This window comes from Ovis canadensis, chromosome 1, assembly GCF_042477335.2.
Source record: "Ovis canadensis isolate MfBH-ARS-UI-01 breed Bighorn chromosome 1, ARS-UI_OviCan_v2, whole genome shotgun sequence".
Lineage (NCBI taxonomy): Eukaryota > Metazoa > Chordata > Mammalia > Artiodactyla > Bovidae > Ovis > Ovis canadensis.
In genome coordinates this window covers 210,741,171-210,762,999 of record NC_091245.1, presented here as the reverse complement: position 1 = coordinate 210,762,999, position 21,829 = coordinate 210,741,171, and the positions used below count along the sequence as shown (strand labels likewise).

The 21,829-nt window shown below is 38.2% G+C and overlaps 1 protein-coding gene across 2 annotated transcripts in view; it reads left to right on the top strand.

The window, feature by feature from the left end:
* ACTL6A (actin like 6A) overlaps positions 1-21,781 on the top strand; it is a 29,723-nt gene extending 7,942 nt beyond the window's left edge. For both annotated transcript variants that reach the window (XM_069579643.1, XM_069579654.1), the window contains 13 exons: positions 3,360-3,436; positions 3,601-3,775; positions 7,501-7,601; positions 8,227-8,324; positions 12,926-13,020; positions 13,294-13,400; positions 13,496-13,585; positions 14,991-15,052; positions 15,424-15,538; positions 15,686-15,766; positions 17,554-17,649; positions 20,032-20,118; positions 21,310-21,781. In XM_069579643.1, the coding sequence (XP_069435744.1) occupies positions 3,360-3,436; positions 3,601-3,775; positions 7,501-7,601; positions 8,227-8,324; positions 12,926-13,020; positions 13,294-13,400; positions 13,496-13,585; positions 14,991-15,052; positions 15,424-15,538; positions 15,686-15,766; positions 17,554-17,649; positions 20,032-20,118; positions 21,310-21,390 (1,265 nt within the window). In that variant the 3' untranslated portion in view covers positions 21,391-21,781. The remainder of the gene's footprint in view (positions 1-3,359; positions 3,437-3,600; positions 3,776-7,500; positions 7,602-8,226; positions 8,325-12,925; positions 13,021-13,293; positions 13,401-13,495; positions 13,586-14,990; positions 15,053-15,423; positions 15,539-15,685; positions 15,767-17,553; positions 17,650-20,031; positions 20,119-21,309) is intronic.
* The last annotated feature ends 48 nt before the right edge of the window (positions 21,782-21,829 follow it).

Here is a 21,829-nt window from a genome sequence, read left to right as displayed (position 1 = left end):
GTTGTTGGTATAGATTCCTCCTCTCTGCTTCCTTAGAGGTAACCAGTGAGCTGAAGTTGGGATGTAATATTCCCCAACCCTATACGTACGTATTTTTATACTTTCATTAAGTGTGTGTGAATCCATAATGAATTAAATAGTATTAAAATATGTGTGCACAGTAACTAGGTTTTTAAAGTAATTCTTTTGAGATTTATCCATGTTGATACATGCAGATCTGGACTATTCACTTTTAACTACTATGTAGCAATAGTAAATATTTCACTGTATGATAAGCTGTAGTTTATTTCCCTACTGAGAGACCATTTAATCTACCTTTTCCTGCAGCAAGCAGTGTGATGATAATTATAACACCGGTACACTTATGTGCTTATTATGTACCAAGTATTGCTCTAAGTGCTTCCATACTTCGAGCATCCCCTGAGATAGGAACTGTTATTGCACATTTTACATATGAGGAAATTGAGGCAGACAGGTTAGTAAATCACCTGAGGTCACATATATAGCTAGTGAGGCTTCCTGTACATGTCTGCTCGTGATATACATGAGAGAGTTTCTCTAGAGAAGATAATAAGTATAATTTCTATGTATGCACATTTTCAGTTTTAGTAGATATGACTATTCCCCAGAGTGTTTGTATCAGTTTACAACTTTTGCTGGCAAATATGTAAGAGCTCCTCTTTTTCTACTTCTTTGACAGTACTTGGTCTTACCAGACTTGATCTTGTCAGTTTAATCGAGCTAAGCAATATTTTTTTTAATAATTCAGTGAAAATTCCTTCTTTCAAAAATCAATGCCTAGAAAACCCAAGTGCCTTCTTTTAGGAAGTGTGCCGTTTTGGGTGAAGTGTTTAAAGTGTGGCGCTTCTCTGGTGGCTCAGTGGTATAGAACCCGCCTGCAGTGTAGGAGATTCAGGTTGGCTCCCTGGGTGGGGAAGATCCCCTGGAGAAGGAAATGGCAGCCTACTCCTGTATTCTGGCCTGGAGAAGCCCATGGACAGGGGAGCCTGACGGGTTCCAATCCGTAGGGTTGCAGAGAATCAAACGTGACTGAAGCAACTGAGCACGCATGTATGCACACACATTTTTAAAGTATGATTAAAGGCTTTTCTCTGAATTTGAACATGAAAAAAAGACAGCTTTCTCTCTCAGCATTAAGCTTTTATCTCCTACACATTTCTGTGAAATGTATAAACTTTGGTACCTTCATTTTAATGATTTTTACCTGGCCCACGTTATACCTTATAACGTTATACCTTACCTCTGGTTCCTTATTTTTCTTGGGGTTTTGCTAAATTTCTTCCCAAACTCCATGAAATATGTTGTTGTTTAATGTATGAAGAAAATGATGTGCCTCAGTGTACCGGATCTCCCTCCTTGGCCCTGCCAGATCCACTCTACTCCTGTGTCCGCCCGCTCTGTTGCTTAAAGGTTGACCCTGGTAGACTGCATCTGTGCACTGTCAACCTTTGGTTTGGCCCGTGGTTCAGAGAGGCCTGGTGGGCTACAGTCCATGGGGTCGCACAGAGGCGGACACGACTGAGCGGCTAAGTACACACAGGGTAACGGAGCTTCCTGCTTTGTGCCGCTTGTCCTGGTGTGATTATTAATAGGGGCTCTTACCACGTTTAGAAGTAGCTCCATTTGGATGAGAAATGATATGATCACCCTAGCCAGTGGGGAGAGGTTGGCAGATGTGTTAGGCTGACTCCATCCTCAACTGAAGATCGCAGCTCCTGTCAGGTACCCTCCCGACACAAGTCTCTCCAGGTTCTAGTAATAGTTCCTCCCTCATGTTTCTTCAGTTCTCAGTGTGGCAACAGATTTCTGTTATCACTCATCCTAGGATATCATACTGTCCTTTATGGTTTTCCTGTACTGTTGTAAGTAGACCCTTTAATAAGTAAACTCTTCAATTCAGTTCAGTTGACTTGCTCAGTCGTGTCCGACTCTTTGCTACCCCATGAATCACAGTATGCCAGGCCTCCCTGTCCATCACCATCTCCCGGAGTTCATTCAAACTCAGGTCTATCGAGTCAGTGATGCCATCTAGCCATCTTGTCCTCTGTCGTCCCCTTTTCCTCCTGCCCCCAATCCCTCCCAGCATCAGTCTTTTCCAATGAGTCAACTCTTCGCATGAGGTGGCCAAAGTATTGGAGTTTCAGCTTCAGCATCAGTCCTTCCAAAGAACACTCAGGACTGATCTCCTTTAGAATGGACTGGTTGGATCTCCCTGCAGTCCAAGGGACTCTCAAGAGTCTTCTCCAGCACCACAGTTCAAAAGCATCAATTCTTCAGCACTCAGCTTTCTTCACAGTTCAACTCTCACATCCATACATGACCACTTGAAAAACCATCGCCTTGACTAGACGGACCTTTGTTGGCAAAGTAATGTCTCTGCTTTTCAATATGCTATCTAGGTTGGTCATAACTTTCCTTCCAAGGAGTAAGCGTCTTTTAATTTCATGGCTGCAGTCACCATCTGCAGTGATTTTGGAGCCCCCCAAAATAAAGTCTGACACTGTTTCCCCAACTATTTCCCATGAAGTGATGGGACCAGATCTTAGTTTTCTGAATGTTGAGCTTTAAGCCAACTTTTTCGCTCTCCTCTTTCTCTTTCATCAAGAGGCTTTTTGGTTCCTCTTCACTTTCTGCCATAATGGTGGTGTCATCTGCATGTCTGAGATAATTGATATTTCTTCTGGCAATCTTGATTCCAGCTTGTGCTTCTTCCAGCCTAGCGTTTCTCATCATCTACTTTGCATGTAAGTTAAATAAGCAAGGTGACAATATATAGCCTTGACGTACTCCTTTTCCTATTTGGAACCAGTCTGTTGTTCCATGTCCAGTTCTAACTGTTGCTTCCTGACCTGCATATAGGTTTCTCAGGAGGCAGGTCAGGTGGTCTGGTATTCCCATCTCTTGAAGAATTTTCCACAGTTTATTGTGATCCACACAGTCAAAGGCTTTGGCATAGTCAATAAAGCAGAAATAGATGTTTTACTGGAACTCTCTTGCTTTTTCCATGATCCAGCGGATGTTGACAATTTGATCTCTGGTTCCTCTGCCTTTTCTAAAACCAGCTTGACCATCTGGAATTTCACGGTTCACATATTGCTGCCTGGCTTGGAGAAAAACTCTCCTTAAATTACCTAATTTTAGCGTATCGTCTCTTTGCTGATTGAACCTCTACTAATATACTATATTTGACTTGCTATATTTTAATTAAATAAGTCTTTAAAGCATATTTAAAACTAGTTCAAAGTAGTAGTAACATGAATATAAGCACATTAAGTACTCTTTAATTTTCATATGGTACTTGTAAGTTGTTAATGTTGGTTATCTTTTCATCTTTTCAGATGAAGTTGGAGCCCTTGTTTTTGACATTGGATCCTATACTGTGAGAGCTGGTTATGCTGGTGAAGACTGTCCCAAGGTCAGTGTAATGTTAGAGTTAATTGGATATACAGGAGCCATTCATGCAGAGTTAAATTCACTCAGAAAGTCTAACTCAAATATGGTAAAAGATATTAGTTGGTGGGAAATGACTCCTTGATAAAAGCATATCAAACTTGTAAATCATGTTTTTGACTCTTCCAGGTGGATTTCCCTACAGCTATTGGTATGGTGGTAGAAAGAGATGATGGAAGTACACTGATGGAAATCGATGGTGATAAGGGCAAACAAGGCGGTCCCACCTATTACATAGACACGAATGCCCTGCGAGTTCCGAGGGAGAACACAGAGGCCATCTCCCCACTGAAAAATGGGATGGGTATGATGTTTTTTCCTATGGATTTGATTATAAATGTAGAGTATGTATAGTATATTTCAGATACAAAGCAGTGGCTGCTTATAAGTTGAACATCAGCTATCTTCTTGTTCTTATTCCATGAACTGATGTTCCAGGCACTGAGAATACAAAGATGCGTAAAACATGTTTATTTTCCTAACAAACTTATAGGTATAGAAGCTAGATTTGTGTATATAAATATAACTGTGTTTGACAAGCAGTGGGGTTACAGAGGAGAGATGTTTGGCTCTGGGGGGGTCAGAGATGGTTTCACAAAGGAGCTAACTGTGCTGAATCTTGATCACTGGATAAGAACTAGCCTGACTGACAAGGCTGGGTGAAGCAGAGCAGCCAGCATGTGTGAGGAGTGGCGTTGTGGGAGAAACTTACATGTTTAGGAATGTCGTCAGTTAAGTATGGCTGTAATAGTAGGTGCATTAGGGCCGGTTTCAGGAAAGGCAGGCAGAGAGCAATCATAAAAGGGCTTGGAATGCCAGTATATTAAGCAGTTAACTGAAATGTTACCTCAAAGGAATTTTTAAACAGAGATGTGAAACGCTCATATATGCCAAATGGAAAGATTATTTTAACAGTAATACATAGGCATGATTAGAGGGAGATACTAGAAACAGGAAGATCAATTAGGGAGGTGAGTCCAAATGAGAAATGAAGAGGTTTTAAATTTTAACACTGATGGCAGAGATCCTGAGGTGGCTGTCTGAGATATCCAGGACAAATGGTGCTAAGAATTTAAACTTTCAAAAGTTTGAAAAAAAGTTTCCTAGATTTTTGGAGTCACTGAATAAGGGGTACCATGCACTAGGGAAGGAGCAAGATTTATGGTCTTAAAAAGCAAATGTCCACTGTCACTCTTAGGTCCAGTTATTTACTAAAAGGATTCACGAGATTCAGCATGTAATGGTACCATAGCTAAGGTTTATTATGCCGAAAGGATACAAAGCAGAGCTGACAAAAGAAAGAAAAGGGCATGCAGTGAAGTCCAAAGGAAACCAGCACAAGCTTCCAGGAGCTTACAGTGTAGTCATAAAGGATATGCTTAAACCTTCCGGCAACGAGGAACATGTGTGTGTAGTCTGTTATGCGTGCTCAGTTTTATCCAACTCTTTGTGACCCCATGGACTGTAGCCTCCCAGGCTCCTTTGTCCATGGGATTTCCCAGGCAAGAATACTGGAGTGGGTTACCATTTCCTTTTCCAGAGGCTCTTCCTGACCCAGGCATCGAACCTGCATCTCCTGAGTCTCCTGCATTGGCAGATGGTTTCTTTATGACTGAGCCACCTGGGAAATCCATGGTCTACTAGGGGAGCACATTAAAGACTCAGCACCCTGCTTCACACTCACAGGATAGCTGTTTTATAAAGACAGACAATAGCAAGTGTGATGAGGATATAGAGAAACTGAAATCTCCATATCTATTTCTGGGAGAGAACATAAAATAGTACAGCAGCTTTGAAAAATAGTTTGACAGTTTCTTAATAGGTTAAATATAAATTCACCTTATAATCCAAACAGTTCCACTCCTAGGTATCAGTACAAGAGAACTGAAACCTATGTCCACACAAATACTTAAATGCAAACGTTCATAGCAGCATTGTCCATATTAACTGAAAAGTGGATATAGTCCAAAGGTGCGTCATTGGATGAATGGGTACACACAGTGTGCTATATCCATAAAAGGAAGTATTAATACTGTTTGACAATAAAAGAAACAAAATAACTGATACAAGTCAAAATATCAGTTGGGTTTTGATGAACCCCAAAAGCCTTATGCCAAATGGAGGAAATCAGATGCAAAATTCCACATAATGTGGAATCACTTACTCTAATATGGAATGACCAGGAAAAGCTAATTTATACAGACAGAAAGTAAAGTAGCAGTTGCTTGGGGCTGTGGATATTATGAGAAGTGACTGTTAAAGGGCATACAGTTTCTTTTTGAGGTGATGGAACTATTCTAAAATTATGTTGTAATAAGAGACACAACTGTGTAGCTTTACAGAAGAAAATCTCTTCATTGTACACATAAAATTCATGTTATGGAAAATTATATCTCTATAGAACTGCTAAAGAACTGGAAGAATATTTTTTGTTACAAATATTTTATTTCTTATATTATCCTGATACTTGGAATAAATAACTATATTTTGGATTCAGAAAAAAAAGGACTCAGTACCCATGGTTTTTATTGGTGACTGGTCATGTAGGTACCTTGTGCCCAACATGTTCCAAAACCCCAGACTCCCAGTTTAAACCACACTGTTTGTATAAATGGTTTAGGCACAGTGAACTACTCTTATTTGGGGAAAGTTTTATATCAATGTAGGAAACTGTTTACCAGACAAGTTCCCAGATGCCAGCCAAGGGTCAGCCTTGCAAGCAGGCCTTTCTCAGGTTTGCTGAGTTAACTCTTTCTGCATAGCAAGAGTTTATTAGTTCAAAGTGTTTGAGTATAGATGCTGGTTTAATAAGCAAGTAAGAGTGATTTTAAGACATGGAATTGATTTTTTTTTTTTTTTCCACCCAGAAAGAGTTTGGGAGGTGAAAACAGGATTGAGGGTGAGATACCTTATGGAAAGTTACTCCGTATTTAACCAGTAGAGGTGCCTATGAAGGGGAATGAGATGAACAGTTAGAGAAGTAGGAGAAAATTCAGGAGAAAACCAAGAAAAGAAAAAATTCGAGAAGTAAAAAGTCCAGTGAGTCTCATTGTTCTTAACTGTGGCATTGAGATTTATGCTAAGAAGGGGAAAGAGAAGTTAAAGCTATAGAGGAAGTGCCTTGACCAAAATATCCCATTCTGGACTTTCACTGGTCCGCCTGCCAATGCAGGGGACGTGGGTTCAATCCCTGGTCCAGGAAGATGGCACAGGCTGGAGGGCAACTAAGCTCACGTGAAGCAGCTGCTGGAGCCCATGCACCCTGGAGCGTGCGCTCTGCAGCCGGAGAAACCACGACAGTGAGAAGCCTGAGCACTGCAACTAGAGAGCAGCCCCTGGGGAGTAACGAAGGCCTAGCAGCCCCCAGAAAACAGAGCAGTGAGTTAAACCCATCCTGATAGGCCTATAACAATACTAACATGGTGTACAGATGATGCCAGTCTTTGTTGGTCTGTGGCAGAAGAAGTTTGTGAACTCTTGAATCAATGGTGTCAGTAATTTAGAGAGGTTAGGTGAGATTGCAGACGCAAAGGATCCACTGGGCTTACCTGTTGGACGTTCGTTAGTGACTTACGCAAGCAGTCAGTGTAATGTTTTAATGGAAAGCAAATTGAAAACATATTCTTCTTTAAATTTTTTATAATGTTTTTATGTCTTTTTTTCATACAGATTGTTGCTGTTAGCTCCAAATCATGCAATTCTGTTTCCTCTTACAATTTGAATTGTGTTTTGGGCTTTATAGTTAGTACTTAACCGAATACTGTTTATTTGGTATTTTAGGTGTGTTAGATACCTTAATTTTATCTGGGTCAGGTCTAGGGGTTATGGTACTGTTGGGGCTGGAGGAGCCATATCTAGAAGACAAAGCTAATGTCTATATGAAGTACTGTTTTATGAGGTAGAGCTGTAAAATAAGTCAGTTCTGTATATTAAAGTATCAGTGCTAAACCATTAGAAACAGTCTCTCAGAAGATGCTGTATTCATCTCCAACTAAGTATTGTTTTCAAGGTATTTATCTTATATTCTAGTTGAAGATTGGGATAGTTTCCAGGCTATTTTGGATCATACCTACAAAATGCATGTCAAATCAGAAGCCAGCCTGCATCCTGTTCTCATGTCAGAAGCACCAGTAAGACAAACTTTTTCAAGTTTTCTAGGTTGTCTTTTTACTCATTTTACTCTTTTTCTTTAAAGAGATATAGAAATTCATATTTTGAAAATGAGGGAAAGGGGGATTCTTTTTTAAATACTCTTACAGCTTTTATTATTTCAATAATAAAAATACTCAAAGAACAACAGTAAAGCACCCTAGTGGGTTCTGGTGGTTATTTATCTATTTTTTTCCAGGAATTTAATATCTAATTTCCTTTGACTGCTTCCCATTTTGGTTCATGAATTGTCCCTTATCCCTCAAGGGCAGTGTATATCTGCTTTTTTACTCAATCTTAGGAGTGACTAGATTCATTCTTAAGATTTAATACTTCATGTTTATAAGAATCCTGTTTACTCTATACTTTGAAAAGTCTGTAGTTTCTAGAATTCATAGCAGCAATTTTACTTTTCAGATAATAAACTTTATTAAATTTATTACAAATACATAGAGATAAATGTTGTAAAGATATTATGAAGATTTTCCATGGTAACTTAATGTTTTACATTTTTGTTAATACAGTACCGAAATGAATTTTGAGATAAATCAGCATTTTAGTTTTTAAACAATAAGTAATTTGCATTTCTTTTTCCCTACTCTCAAGTGGAATACCAGAGCAAAGAGAGAGAAACTGACAGAGCTGATGTTTGAACACTACAACATTCCTGCATTCTTCCTTTGCAAAACTGCCGTTTTGACAGCGTATCCTTGAAAGAGTAATACTCAGCTTCTCTTCATGAGTGACTGTGGTTCTGCTAAAGGTGATGTGCTCAGCAGGAAGACAGGAGTCAGTTCTTGCTTGTCAGAAGTTGAGGGAGTTTTCCCCATTGCTTTTTGGATACCTTTCTTTCAGTATTTCTTACTGGAACTGATGTGCATGAAAGTGTGAGAGGGAGATGGGAAATAAACACTCAAATTCTGCTCATTAGTTTAACAAAGTTTTTTAAAAATTGTGTTTTTAGAAGGGGAATGTGAAGAGAAGGCCTAGATGAGTTCAAAGAGTGTCATTTCCTTCCTCCTCTCCAATGCCTGAGAAAAGTGGAAATTGTCTATAAATTCATTTAAGATTTAATCACCAAATACTTTTTATGAGCATATTAAGGAACAGACAAAGAAATACTATGTCCTGACCTCAAAGAATAATGTAATATTCTTGTTGAAAACTAAATAACATTTAAATAGTACTTCAAAATAGCACTGGCAAAAGTCATAAAGAAGTACATGATTCATCTGAAATTTTCAAATAGCAATTATAGTTCAGTGGAGGAAGATTGAAGCCTGACAAACCTTGTAAAGAAAAGAGAATTTTGAGACTTCCCTGGCAGTCAGTGGTTAAAGACTTCGCACTTCCAGTGCAGGGGACATGAGTTCAATCCTTGATTGGGGAACTAACATCCCGCACGCCATGTAGTGCGCCCGCCACCCCCTTCCCCCCAAAAAAAGTGAGGGAATTTAGTTGCAAGGTGAAGGGAAAGGAGTCCTATATTTAGAGTTCAAGTAACAGTGCTGATAAACTGATCTTGATTTAGGTACTTAAAATCAGCCTCACCTTTTACACATTTATCCTGTGTACCTCCCTGGATTGCTATAATATTCAAGTGAATTTTACATGTGTGAGAATCACTGTGGTAGCTGTAATCTAACATTTGTCTGTCGTGCTGTGTCTTGGAGATGACTTTAGCAAAAGTGTGGAGGTGGAAAGGGTAAGCATTCCTCACAGTGAGTTTAGAGTTGAAGATTTATATTCAGCTTTAGTGAGAGTTGTAAAAATAGGTTTAGGTCAGACTGTGGAAGCCTTGCATGTTGTATTTTAAAAATGTGAACTTTAGACTTGAGAGAACCATTGCAGGTTTTGAGTAGAGGATAGAGAGCACTAGCAAACTCTCTGTGTGCATTATCTCATTTAATTTTCATAATAACCCTGTCAGGAGTTGGAATCAAAATAAGCAAACTGGTCCCAGTCTACAGCTTGAAAATGGCAGTTATGAATTTGAACATAAGATCTGTTTGGCTGCTTCCTTGCAAGGAGTATGTAAATGGAATTGGCATTGTTTTATTTTTTAACTTTTTATTATAGAAAATTTCTTATATAAAAGAAGATAGAACATTATATTGAACTGCCATGTGCCCATCACCCAGGTTAAATCATTTTCAACACAAAGCTAAGTTGTATTAGCTATATAACCATATCCACTCCCTCCTCCATGGTTTTGAAATAAATCCCAGACAAGAGTGGCTTCGTTTTGCAATTTTTCAAACCTCTTTAACGTTGGACTTAATAGCAGAAGTTGGATTTTCATGTCTAGCCTTTGCATTCAGTCTGCTGTGTATCATATATGACATAGCCTCTGGAAAACTCTCTTGTACATTCGTGAGAGAATGACAGTGAAAAGGGCAAATAACATTTTAGTATTATTCTAAAGATGGTTTTGACTTCTCAAGCATGGTTTGGGGATTCTTTTACACTTTAAAAATTACTGGGGGACTTCCCCGGTGGTCCAGTGGTGGAGAATCTGCCTGCCATTGCAGGGGACACAGGTTTGATCTCCAGTCCGGAAAGATCCTACATGCCACAGAGCAATTAAGCCTGTGTGCCACAACCACTGAGCCCATATGCTGTGACTGCTGAAACCTGTGCGCCCTACAGCCCATGGTCCACAACAAGAGAAGCCACCGCAATTAGAAGCCTGCACACCACAATGAAGAATGGCCCCCGCTCACCACAACTAGAGAAAGCCTGAGCACAGCAACAACGACCCAGCTCAACGAAAAATAAATACATAAATGAAATTATTAAAAAAACAAGACACTGGAAAAGTGCAAGAAGCCACAGAGCTTTTGTTTTATAGGTTATAGCTATCAATATTACTGTTTTAAGAACTTAAAACTAAGACTTCTTTTAACATTTTCTTATTAGTTTAAAAAAAAAAGGATAGATACATTAATGTCAACACAAGTAACAGTTTTATGAAAAAGATAACTGTTTTCCAAAACAAAAACATTAGTGAAAAGATTAATGTTTGTTTTATCTGACTTAACTGATAGCTGGCTTCTCATCTGCCAGTCTTAGGCTCTGCCCTTCTGACACCGCAGTTTGAGAGGCAGGCTTCAGCTAGCTGTTTGCTGGCTGAGCTGCATACTTATGGAAAATTCATTTAGTTACAAAGTTAGCAAAATCATTGGTGCCCCTCATTTTTCAAGAATGCATTATTCTCCTGTTCTCTCTGCATTTTATTGGTTCCCCTGAAGTCCTGCACTTGAATAGCTCAGTTGTCAACTAAACATTCGGGTAGATTTTATACTCAGGTTTTGTGTTTTGCCCATTCTGTGGTTCTCTTGCTTCCAGAGTTTCTACCTTTAATGTCCAGCTTTTCTTCCAGCCCCGATCTCTCTGTGTAGACTTAGGTGGTAAGGCTGCAGTTCTTACAGTGCTTTCTTGAGCTGTAGCCTGGAAGCTGGGAAGCACTCTCAGGAGAGGAGGGTGCAGACTTGCAGTTCTTACTCCTTCAAGTTGCAGTTTCATGAGAATTAGTTTTGGCTGAATTTTGACTACTTTTAAATACTTTCCAGTGTTTTGAAATGGTCACTGAAAATAATTTGTCCAGATTTTAGAATTGTCATTTATAGGAGGGCTTATATATGCTTTTAGTCTGGTGTTACTGTATCACTTTGTACTAATAGAGACAAAATTAGTGTTTATGTATATAGTCCATCAGAGATCAATGAAGTAGCAATAATAGCAAAGATAAATTATTAACCTCCCTTTCTGGCCATTTATTCTCAGATCTCTTTTCTCTGTTCATTCCTGCCCATGCCTTGGTTTTCTGCTCTTAGTCTTTCATCTCTCTTGACATGTTCTTTCTGATTTAACTATCTGTTGCCTTGACTTCAGATACCAGTTAGACACTGACCAATTCCAAATCATATCTGTATCCCAGATCTTTCTTGTGAGCTCCAGGCCCATGTCCAGCTGCCTACTAGAACTTTTTCTATTAGTCATTTGTTTAAGCACTTTAAACTCAATATATCCAAAATTGAATTCCTCTTCTCTCCCATCAAATTTATTCCTTCTTTGTGTCTTATCTTACTCCCAGTTGTCTAGACCAGAAATCTTTCTCATTAACCCTTCAGATTAAGTAGTAATCAAGCCCTGTGTATTATCCAGCCTTCCCCGACTCCAGTCCAAACCCACAAATCCATTTATTTCTCTGTGCACTGCCATTTTATTAGGTGTAGCCCTTCCTCTTGCCCATTCTTCACACTGCAGCTCTAATCATCTTTGTTAATTGCCAACCTGCTGATTTAAGCCATAATCATTTCCCACAGTCTTGCCTTTCTTATTTCAGGCTCTGCTGAACTCTGCACTTCCCAGACCTCTTCCCGTGCTCTCTTGCCTCCTAGCCTTCCCACATGTTTCAGCTCTTTGCCATGCCCCCGTCCTCAGCTTTCACTTGAGTTTCCTAAGGATGGGTTATACTCCTTTATACTCTCCCAGGGCATCCTGAACTGTTCTTTGTATAGTTTATTGATCTCCTCTTTACTAAACAGGATATCCTTCAGGGCAGAGACAGCTTTGGTTCACCTCTTTGTGTCTTCTGTGCTTAAGGAATGCTAGTAAGAGACTGCTTCCCTTCTTTATTGAGCACCAGACTCGTCACTAGGCACACGATAGATGCTCAGTAATTGTTGGATGACCCAGTGAATGGCTGTACTCCTAAATGTCAGTTTGTGATGTTCATGTCATGTAGGCCTTCTGCAGCACAGAACTGTGAAAAATGGGATAAATTCTGTCTGCTGATAATCACTGGCTGTTGAATCTACCTGGAATAGCTCTTCGTATTGAGCTGGGAGAGATGATAACTGCCACTCAGCTGCCAAACTGAAATGGCTCTTTAATCCTATGTGAGAATGGTTTTAGTCTTTAGCTCAGATGGCACAGCCTCCCACTGTTCTTACCAAGTTTCTGTAGATTTTGTTAAATGCTTCTCAATTTGTTGGAAGCCCTTTTGATCTGTGCCAGAGGCTTTGAATAATTGTGCTAATTTTGACCAGCTTAACAGATGTCTCTCTCTGGGATAAAGGTTTCTCCGACTTTCTCATACCACCATTCTGAAAGTCCTGCCTGTTGTCATTTTTTTTTTAAAACCAGTTATTATTTGATATCAACTTTGATCCCTGTGTTTACTTTAACACATTTTTAAGCCATGATGCAAGTTTTAAAAATGCCTTAATAAAAACCTTCCCTTAAATAAACATTATTATAGGAACCTTGATACTTTCTTTTCCTTAATGCTTTCAACTAGATTTGCTAATGGTCGTTCTACCGGGCTTATTTTGGACAGTGGAGCCACTCACACCACTGCAATTCCTGTTCATGATGGCTATGTTCTTCAGCAAGGTAAGTTTTTAACCAGGGTTCACTGAGGACACAGATCATGAAATAAAGCAATGACTTGGGCTATCAAAGTCATTTCCAAGTCATGTTTTAAAAAAAAAAAATCTGTAGTATATAGTGTATATTTAAAACTGAGGCATGGCTTCATTCATGCTTGGAGGATAGTTCCATTAATTCTCCTTGAAAAAAAATAATCGTGTCAAAACACAGGAAATTCATCCCAAGGAGCTTGGATGGAATGCTTTCTTACTGCGTCTTGTGTAATCTGTTCCATAGGCATTGTGAAGTCCCCTCTTGCTGGAGACTTTATCACTATGCAGTGCAGGGAACTCTTCCAAGAAATGAATATAGAACTGATTCCTCCATATATGATTGCATCAAAAGTAAGTGGTGATTGAGTTTTATTTCTGGGGCTTACCTTCAACTCCACACCCCCATGTTGTGAACTCTTAACCTAGCACTTGTTCTTGGCACTTAGGAAGCTGTTCGTGAAGGGTCTCCAGCAAACTGGAAAAGAAAAGAGAAGCTGCCCCAGGTTACCAGGTCTTGGCACAATTACATGTGTAACGTAAGTAATCCTGTTCTCTTCACAAAAGCATTATATAGGCGGTAAGTCTTTGAACAGAGTATGAACATTTTATATTTTCAAACTTATATAGATATTTGCAAACAAAATTAATAGCTTTTGGCAGGGGCTGGGGGAAGGGTATGCTTTTCATGCTTGTCAGATAACAACAAACTACTCTATATTCACTTGAACTACTATGGTGAGACCTGAAAGGAGCTTTGGGGTAAAAACAAACTAGTATGGTTCCATTAACATTTTCTTTCCTAAACTTGAGTCAGCTGTATAAAAAAAGGTATTATTGTTTATAGCAAGCAGCCAGGGAAAGGTTTTCTTTACTGAAAATCCATCTCTGACCATGAATGACTTAGTGACGGGGGAGAGGTTAGTAAAACAACCTCTCACACCACAATATGCATTCTTTTTTTTTTTTTTTAATATTTATTTATGGCTGTGCTGGGTCTCTGCTGCTGCACAAAGTTGTGGCGAGCAGGGGCTCTCTTGATTGTGATGTGTGGGCTTCTCATTGAAGTGGCCTGTCCTGTTGTGGAACACGGGCTCTAGGGCATGGTGGCTTCAGTAGTTGCGGCTTGAAGGTTCTAGAGCACAGGCTTGATAGTTGCACGGGTTTAGCCGCTTTGATGCATGTGAGAACTTCCCAGATCAGGGATCGAACCTGCGTCTTCTCCATTGGCAGATAGATTCTTTATCGCCGAGCCATCAGGGATGCCTAATATGGCAGTGATATAACATATTTGACAAGTTTTTTACACCCAAAGATAAAGATTTTTTGTGGGTATTCGATACAAGGAAAAATTGTGAAGATGATTAATAATTGTACCTAGACCTTAGAAGATTTTTCCTTAGTAGCTCAGAGGTCCTATGTATTTCACTGCATGTTTTGTAACTTTTATACTATGTCAGTCATTAAAAGTTCCATAAGATACAATGTATATGCATTTTATGTATGTATATTCAGTTAATGAAGTCTTGCTTTTAAGCTTATTTTAAAGGGAAAAATAGTGAATCAACTATATTCCAATAAAAATTTTTTTTAAGTAAAAAAAAGTTTTATTATGTAGAACTGTGATACAAGGGTTTCCCTTTATTTTTATCTCATCATTTTTTTCCATAACAGTTGTAATTTAAATGTTATATAATTTAGTTTGTAATACAAGTGTTTAGAATTAGGTTTCTTGATGCTCAGAGTCCTTGGCTGGGAAGATTTATACCCTTGAAATGAGTTAGCCATCCAGGAATGTGGTCCAGTTTCATTAAGAAAAATGTTTTGGATGGGAAAGGGAATGAAAAAAAGAACAATATTTTGAAAATAATGTTATGAAACTATAGATTACAAAGACAAATCTCAATAATCTTGTTTCTTAACCTTTTTTTTTTTAATTCATAGTGTGTTATCCAGGATTTTCAAGCCTCAGTACTTCAAGTATCAGATTCAACTTACGATGAACAGTATGTTTTCTTGTTTTTTTTGTACAAGACTTAAAACTTAAACTGTATACTTCATATATATATATATAACTGAATCAATTTACTATATACCAGAGACTAACACAACATTATAAATCAACTATGCTTCAACTTTTTTAAAAAACAGTATATTTCATAAATGAGAGAAATTGATTTGTTTAGTTAAAAATGTGTAGAATATGCTTAACCGGTCTAAAGATAAAAAGTTAAATACTGAATAACATTTTGAAAGAAAATAAGATTTTACCACTCTGCTTTCTTACAAGCTGATGCTTCCTCAATATTGTTTATAATAGTTTATAATTCTGAAGAGGATGTTTGTCTTTGTTTAATATTGTCTGATACACTTTCAGAGTAGCTGCACAGATGCCAACTGTTCATTATGAATTCCCCAATGGCTACAACTGTGATTTTGGAGCAGAACGGTTAAAGATTCCTGAAGGATTATTTGACCCTTCCAATGTAAAGGTATAAAAGTTTATTTCATAATCAGCCTCATTTTTTCCTTTAAAGATCTCTTGGAGTTACAAAAGCTAAATAAGACTATAAACATTTTGGATGTGCTTTATGGTTTGAAGGTCTTCTGTGTGACTGCTGTTTTCTGTTTTGTTGTAGGGGTTATCAGGAAATACAATGCTGGGCGTCAGTCATGTTGTCACTACAAGTGTTGGAATGTGTGATATTGATATCAGACCAGTAAGTGCCACTCTTGTTTATGGCATCAGGGTATGTTTTAGGGCAAACCAGTGCCCCCGGTATTTATAATGGCCATCAGTTTTTTTAAGTTGGCAACTTTGGCCACTGACTCTGAAGTCCATTTTATGAAAGAATATGTGAAAAAAAATGAAGTTCTACTAGAAAAAGGAAAATGCAAAACTCAAAAGCTGTTGTGTCCAATGTAGTTAGCTTTTGGCCACATATAGCAGTTCAACTAAATAAATAGAAATTTACACTTCAATTCTTCAGTTGCACTAGCCACATTATAAATGTAGCTAGAACATTTTCATCAGCACAGAAAATTCTTTTGGACTGTGCTGGTCTAGAGATTTCCTAAAATGTGACAAACCAAACTATATTAGTGGTTTTTAACGTATATAGTACAGTTTTACTTTTTAGGAAGGTGTGGTTTAAATTATGTAACTTTTACATGGAGTTTAGATGTAAACTTTGTATTTTTTGTACTTTGCCAAGGTTTTATATTTTTTCATCAGTTTATTTCTTGCCAAGTTTTAAGGACTGACTCCATATTCTGTACCTCTTCCCTGGTGGCTCAGATGGTAAAGAATCTGCCTACCAATGCAGGAGACCCAGGTTCAGTCCCTGAGTTGGGAGGATCCCCTGGAGGAGGAAATGGCAACCCACTCCAGTATTCTTGCCTAGGAAATCCCGTGGACACAGGAGCCTGGGAGGCTGTAGTCTGTGGGGTCACAAAGAGTTGGACACAACTCTATATTCTATACCATGCTATTAGATAGACCATATCTTATTTAAACCCTAGATTTTAATTTGTAGCCAGTGTGTTACCTCAGTTTTTTAGTTCCTTCATTTGCTTAGAGCTTAGTGCTAATAGCTAAGGTTATATAGACATTTGGAATACATTTTTTAAAATATGGAATAAATTTAAAAAATATGAACTTAGCCACTGAAAAGGCAGGCTGATATTTAACTTTCTGATGCATACATGCAAATTAGAGGTAAAATATACTCCTTATTTGGGGTTCCCGGGTGATGCTAGTGGTAAAGAACCTCACCTGCCAATGCAGGAGACATTCAGTCCCTGGGCCAGAAAGAGATCATAGCAACCCACTCCATTATTCTTGCCTGGAGAATCCCATGGACAGAGGAGCCTGGTGGGCTACAGTTTCTGGGATCGCAGAGTCAGACACGCCTGAAGCAACTTAGCACACATACTCCTTACTACTGGGAATTTGTTTTTGATGGAGGAAGCCTCAGCATATAGATTTTGAAAAAGGTCATCTCTGCAGAAGAGAAATGTAGCAGTCATTTTGGCCAGGACTATTGTCAGAGTATGTATTGCCCACCATAATCTGTCCAATTTTAAATGCCATAGCTTCTAGATGAGAACTCTGAGATGATGTAATAAGGAAATAAACTTCTTAAGTACTGGCTGCTATCTGCCAAAAAATTACAATTGGATTTTAGAATAGTTGCCTTAAATTAGTGGTTCTTAAACTTTAATACACGAATCATCTGGAGAGTTTTAAACAAACAAACACAAAACTTTCCCTAGACTCCACCCCCAGAAATTTGTATTTAATTGCCCCCAGCACCAGTGTTTTAAATGCTCCCTAAATGAGTCAAATGTGCAGCCAGGATTGAGAACCACTGGATTAAACAACTTGGTCTGTATAGAAGTAAAAAATTTAAAAAGTAAAAACTGTAGTGGAACACATAGTTTTATCTGTAGTTGTGTTTAAATGGTTGGAAACATTTGGAGCTCATTTATTTTTGTTTCATTCCAGGGTCTCTATGGCAGCGTGATAGTGGCAGGAGGAAACACACTAATACAGAGCTTTACCGACAGGTTGAACAGAGAACTCTCTCAGAAAACACCCCCAGTAAGTTGTGTGTGTTCTTCAGTGGTATTTTTCAGTCATATATATCCTCCTACTGGTGGAAAATCTATGTAGATACAGTTTGTTTTTCAGTAGATTGATGGTATCTTGTGTGTGCCTGGTATAGTATTAATACTCATTAATAAAATTTTTCTAGATGACATTAGTTACTCCCATTACTCTCCATTACTATTTGAATCTTATTTTATTCATTGATTCCATACTTAAGTGCCTACAGTCTGCTAGGCACTAGGGATAGAAAATATAGTCCCTTCCCACCAAGGGCTTAGTCAGCTAGGAGGACTATACCAGCAAAAAAGAAAACCTGTAATGTGCTAAGTGGTTCAGTATGTCCTCAGCCAGGCACTCTGGAGTGTGAGGAAATCCTCCTGAAGAGTCGTTTCAATGAATGAGTTCCGTTGGTTGACAGTTTATGAAAGAACATCTAGGTGAAATATGTGCAAAAATATGAAGGGAAGAGGGTATATTCTGACATTTTGAAGTAGTTGGCTTGTAGTCTGTATAGAAGTGGTGTGTGCTGTATGGTTGGAAAAATGAATCTGATGATGTATAATGACCTAAGGCTGCTGTAACAAAGTAGATGGTTCAAAACGAGAGAAATTTATTACCTCTCAGTCTGGAAGCTAGAATTCTGAAATCAACATGTTATCAGGGCCATGCTCTCTGAAACCTGCAGAAAATTTTTCCTTCCCTCTTCCTGTCATCTGACGATTTGGCAACAATCCTTGGCGTTTCTTGGGTTGCAGTTATAGCACTTCAGTGTCCATCTCCATCATCATATGGCATTCTCTCTTGTGGGTCTGTCCTCTTCTCGGAGACTGTTTCTAAATTAGGTCACATTCACAGGAACTGGGGATTATCAACATACCTCTTTGGAAGATACAGTTCAACCCAGAAAGATAGGTACCAGTCATATCACTTACATAGCAAATTTACAGGATAAAAATCTGGCAGAGGACTGAAGAGTTTTTATGCTTTATTAAAAACATCTCTTGGTACACTATGATAACTTTCAAAAAGGATAGAAGAATCTGGTTTAGAGAGAAGGTGGTGTACATGGTCCATTAGTAACAGACATTTTTAGATTTTTAAACATCCATCAAGTAGTTTTCTGTAAGGTATTCTGCAATAAATACTACATTAAAAAAAATTTATTAGAGGTTAGATGGGCCCTAACAGAATCTATGGAAGCTGTGTATTTGAATGTTTTACTTATGCCACAGTCTTTAAGTACTGATACAGGCACTAGGTTGACATCTTACATTTTTGGAGATACAGACTGATCGGTAATATACCTTGATTTAGTACTTTAGATTTCATAGAAAGTCCCAGAATAATGAATATAGACATGGGCTGTCCAAGGTCTGATCAAGACCAGGTAGATGCTATCTTTGTCTTTTAGGAGGCAATTAAAATTTAATGAAATCCATTGTAATAGGATTTGACCAGTTCCTCACCTACAAAACCCCGTGTTCATCCCTTCTGCTCCCAGCACCTCTCCTTCCCATTCTACATACTCCACCCTTGCTGCATGCACAGACTCAAACTGAATGTTCATATATAGAGTAACTGGTAAGTATCAACAATCTGAGAACTATCCCCAGAAGCAAATTCCTAGGTAAGGAGATCTCTCCATACAGGAAGTGAGATAGGGGTAGTGCTGAGCCATAAAACCATGTTTATCGAGAGGGTGTTCAAGCGTAACAGAAACACTAATCTGAAAAGAAAGCAGTGTGAATAAACTTCCCTGTGTCTGACATCTGCATTTTGGTTTGGATGGGGGCAAGAAGGAATGGGAGGAGGGGGTGAACCAAGACAGCACGAAAGCCCAAAGAATAAATTAGAAAGTTGAGGACGACTGCAGAAAGGGTAGCTAGTTGGGGTAATAATTACACTTGGTGTTGATAAAATGAAATAATATATGAAGTAGTTAGCACACTACTTGATATATAGTAAGTGTTCAAATACATATTTGCTGTTTCAAGGTGAAATTCTGAATACTATACTCTCTAGCATGTAGTTTTCTATAGTTTATAGGTGAGTGAGTGAGTGAAGTCGCTCAGTCGTGTCTGACTCCTTACCACCCCATGGACTGTAGCCTATCAGGCTCCTTCGTCCATGGGACTCTCCAGGCAACAGCACTGGAGTGGGTTACCATTTCCCTCTCATAATTTATTAAATTACACAAGCCAAAGTACTTTAAAATCCTTTTCAGTAGTTCAACCTATGCCTATTATTAACCTAGCTACTACAAAATAATTATGTATAATTAGTGCTTGAACCAGAGCCAGTCATCAAAATTGAATTTCCTAAGTTGAGGCCCTGTTCTATTTGATGACACTAATACTTATTCTTCCTTTTTAGAGTATGCGATTGAAACTGATTGCAAATAATACGACAGTAGAACGGAGGTTTAGTTCATGGATTGGTGGCTCCATTCTAGCTTCTTTGGTTAGTAGATAAACTACTTTGCAAAATAGTTTAAGATTCTTATTTAACTTGAATGTATCACTTAAAATACTAAATTTAGTAAAAAGACTAAACTAATTCCTGTGTATCATTTATCTTTGCATTTTTATATCTATCACATTTGTAGAGGACCTATGCTTACCTATTCTGAAATAGTCTTACCTATTCTGAAATGACAAAAATGCCTCATTGCCTTATTAATGGGTATTGTCAGTCTGATTACAGTTTCCCTCTCCAGGGTGGGAATCTGTTAACTTATCCATGCCTCTTCTAACAGTACTCACATTGGCACTGGTCAGGACTTATTCTGCAGCCCACTTAAAATTAAATCATTCTTCTTAGATACTGGTTGCTCCCTGGCCTGTTGCTGAGGTAGAAGTCAGGAATTGGTTCCTGGGGCAGATGGTGAAGTCATGGTATTGAGGTTTGCATGTTGCTTGGACTGGCTTCCTACCTTGAAATCAGGAGGAAATTCTTGCACTTAACCTGTATCCTAAATTTGGAAGATTTCCCCTTCACCTCAGAGCAGCCAAAGTAAATGAGTACTTACGCTAAATATTTTTAAAAGCTATTAACTATTAAATGTTTTTAACTGCCCATTTATGTATTTCTGGTCTATGTTTTATTTCTAGTCTCTTAATAGATCTTAGTTCAAAACTGCATACGTACGAATCCACTTGAGTAGTCACAGGGAACGGATTTCTCCTGCTTACACGTCTTAGTAGTAACGTAGTCCAGGATCCTTCCTCCTTCGGTCCTTTTCCTCCTTTCACCTTCTGTTTATTTAGAATAGTGCATGTGTACTGTCGTTTGTGTACTTGCCAAACTTTACCCTAGTCTGAGTTCTCAATGTTACCGTTAATCAAATGCTAGAACATTGCATAAATACTGTACTAGGATCAAGCCTACCAACAGTTTGTTGTTGCTGTTAACCAAGCCATCATAGCTAAACTCTTCCTTCATATTCCTTTCCCAGCATTTTCTAAGTCCTCAAGACAGTATAAATAGTGTCTTTGGGTATCCTAGAGGAGGGCAGAAATAAGAAGGGTATAATTAGAGTACTATTTGGGGAGAGGTATAAGAGCTCTTAAAAGATTCAGAATTGTGAAAATATTTAAAAAATTTGTTCCCAATAGAAAGGTACATATATGTAATTTTTCTTTCCTTTCACAGGGCACCTTTCAGCAGATGTGGATTTCCAAACAAGAATATGAAGAAGGAGGAAAGCAGTGTGTAGAAAGGAAATGCCCTTGATAAGTTCCCAAATCTCTACCTTCTATGTCACCTTACGTTTCATAGCTTTAGTATACTCAGGAAAAGAACAACCATCTTTTGTAGGATGTTTATACATTTTTGCATATTTCAATTCCACTTAAATTTTTTAAGGCTTTAACTGGTTCTATAAATTAAAATAAGTTTGTGCTTTCCTTGAAATGCACTTATTCTTATTACAAGCATTTTATAATTTTGTATAAATGTCTATTTTCTCTAAATATTTTGCTTTCAGTAAAATGCTTTCCAACTCTGTTTAGTATATTACCAGTGGATTGGTAGAATTGCTTTTTATTGACTAGTAAAACTTATTGCCTATGCTTTTTACATTAGGCTTTTAAAATTAAATAAAAATTATTAGCCATTCCAGAAATATTTTTTTGGACTGCTATGTTGTTAACTTGCTACTTTAAATACTAAA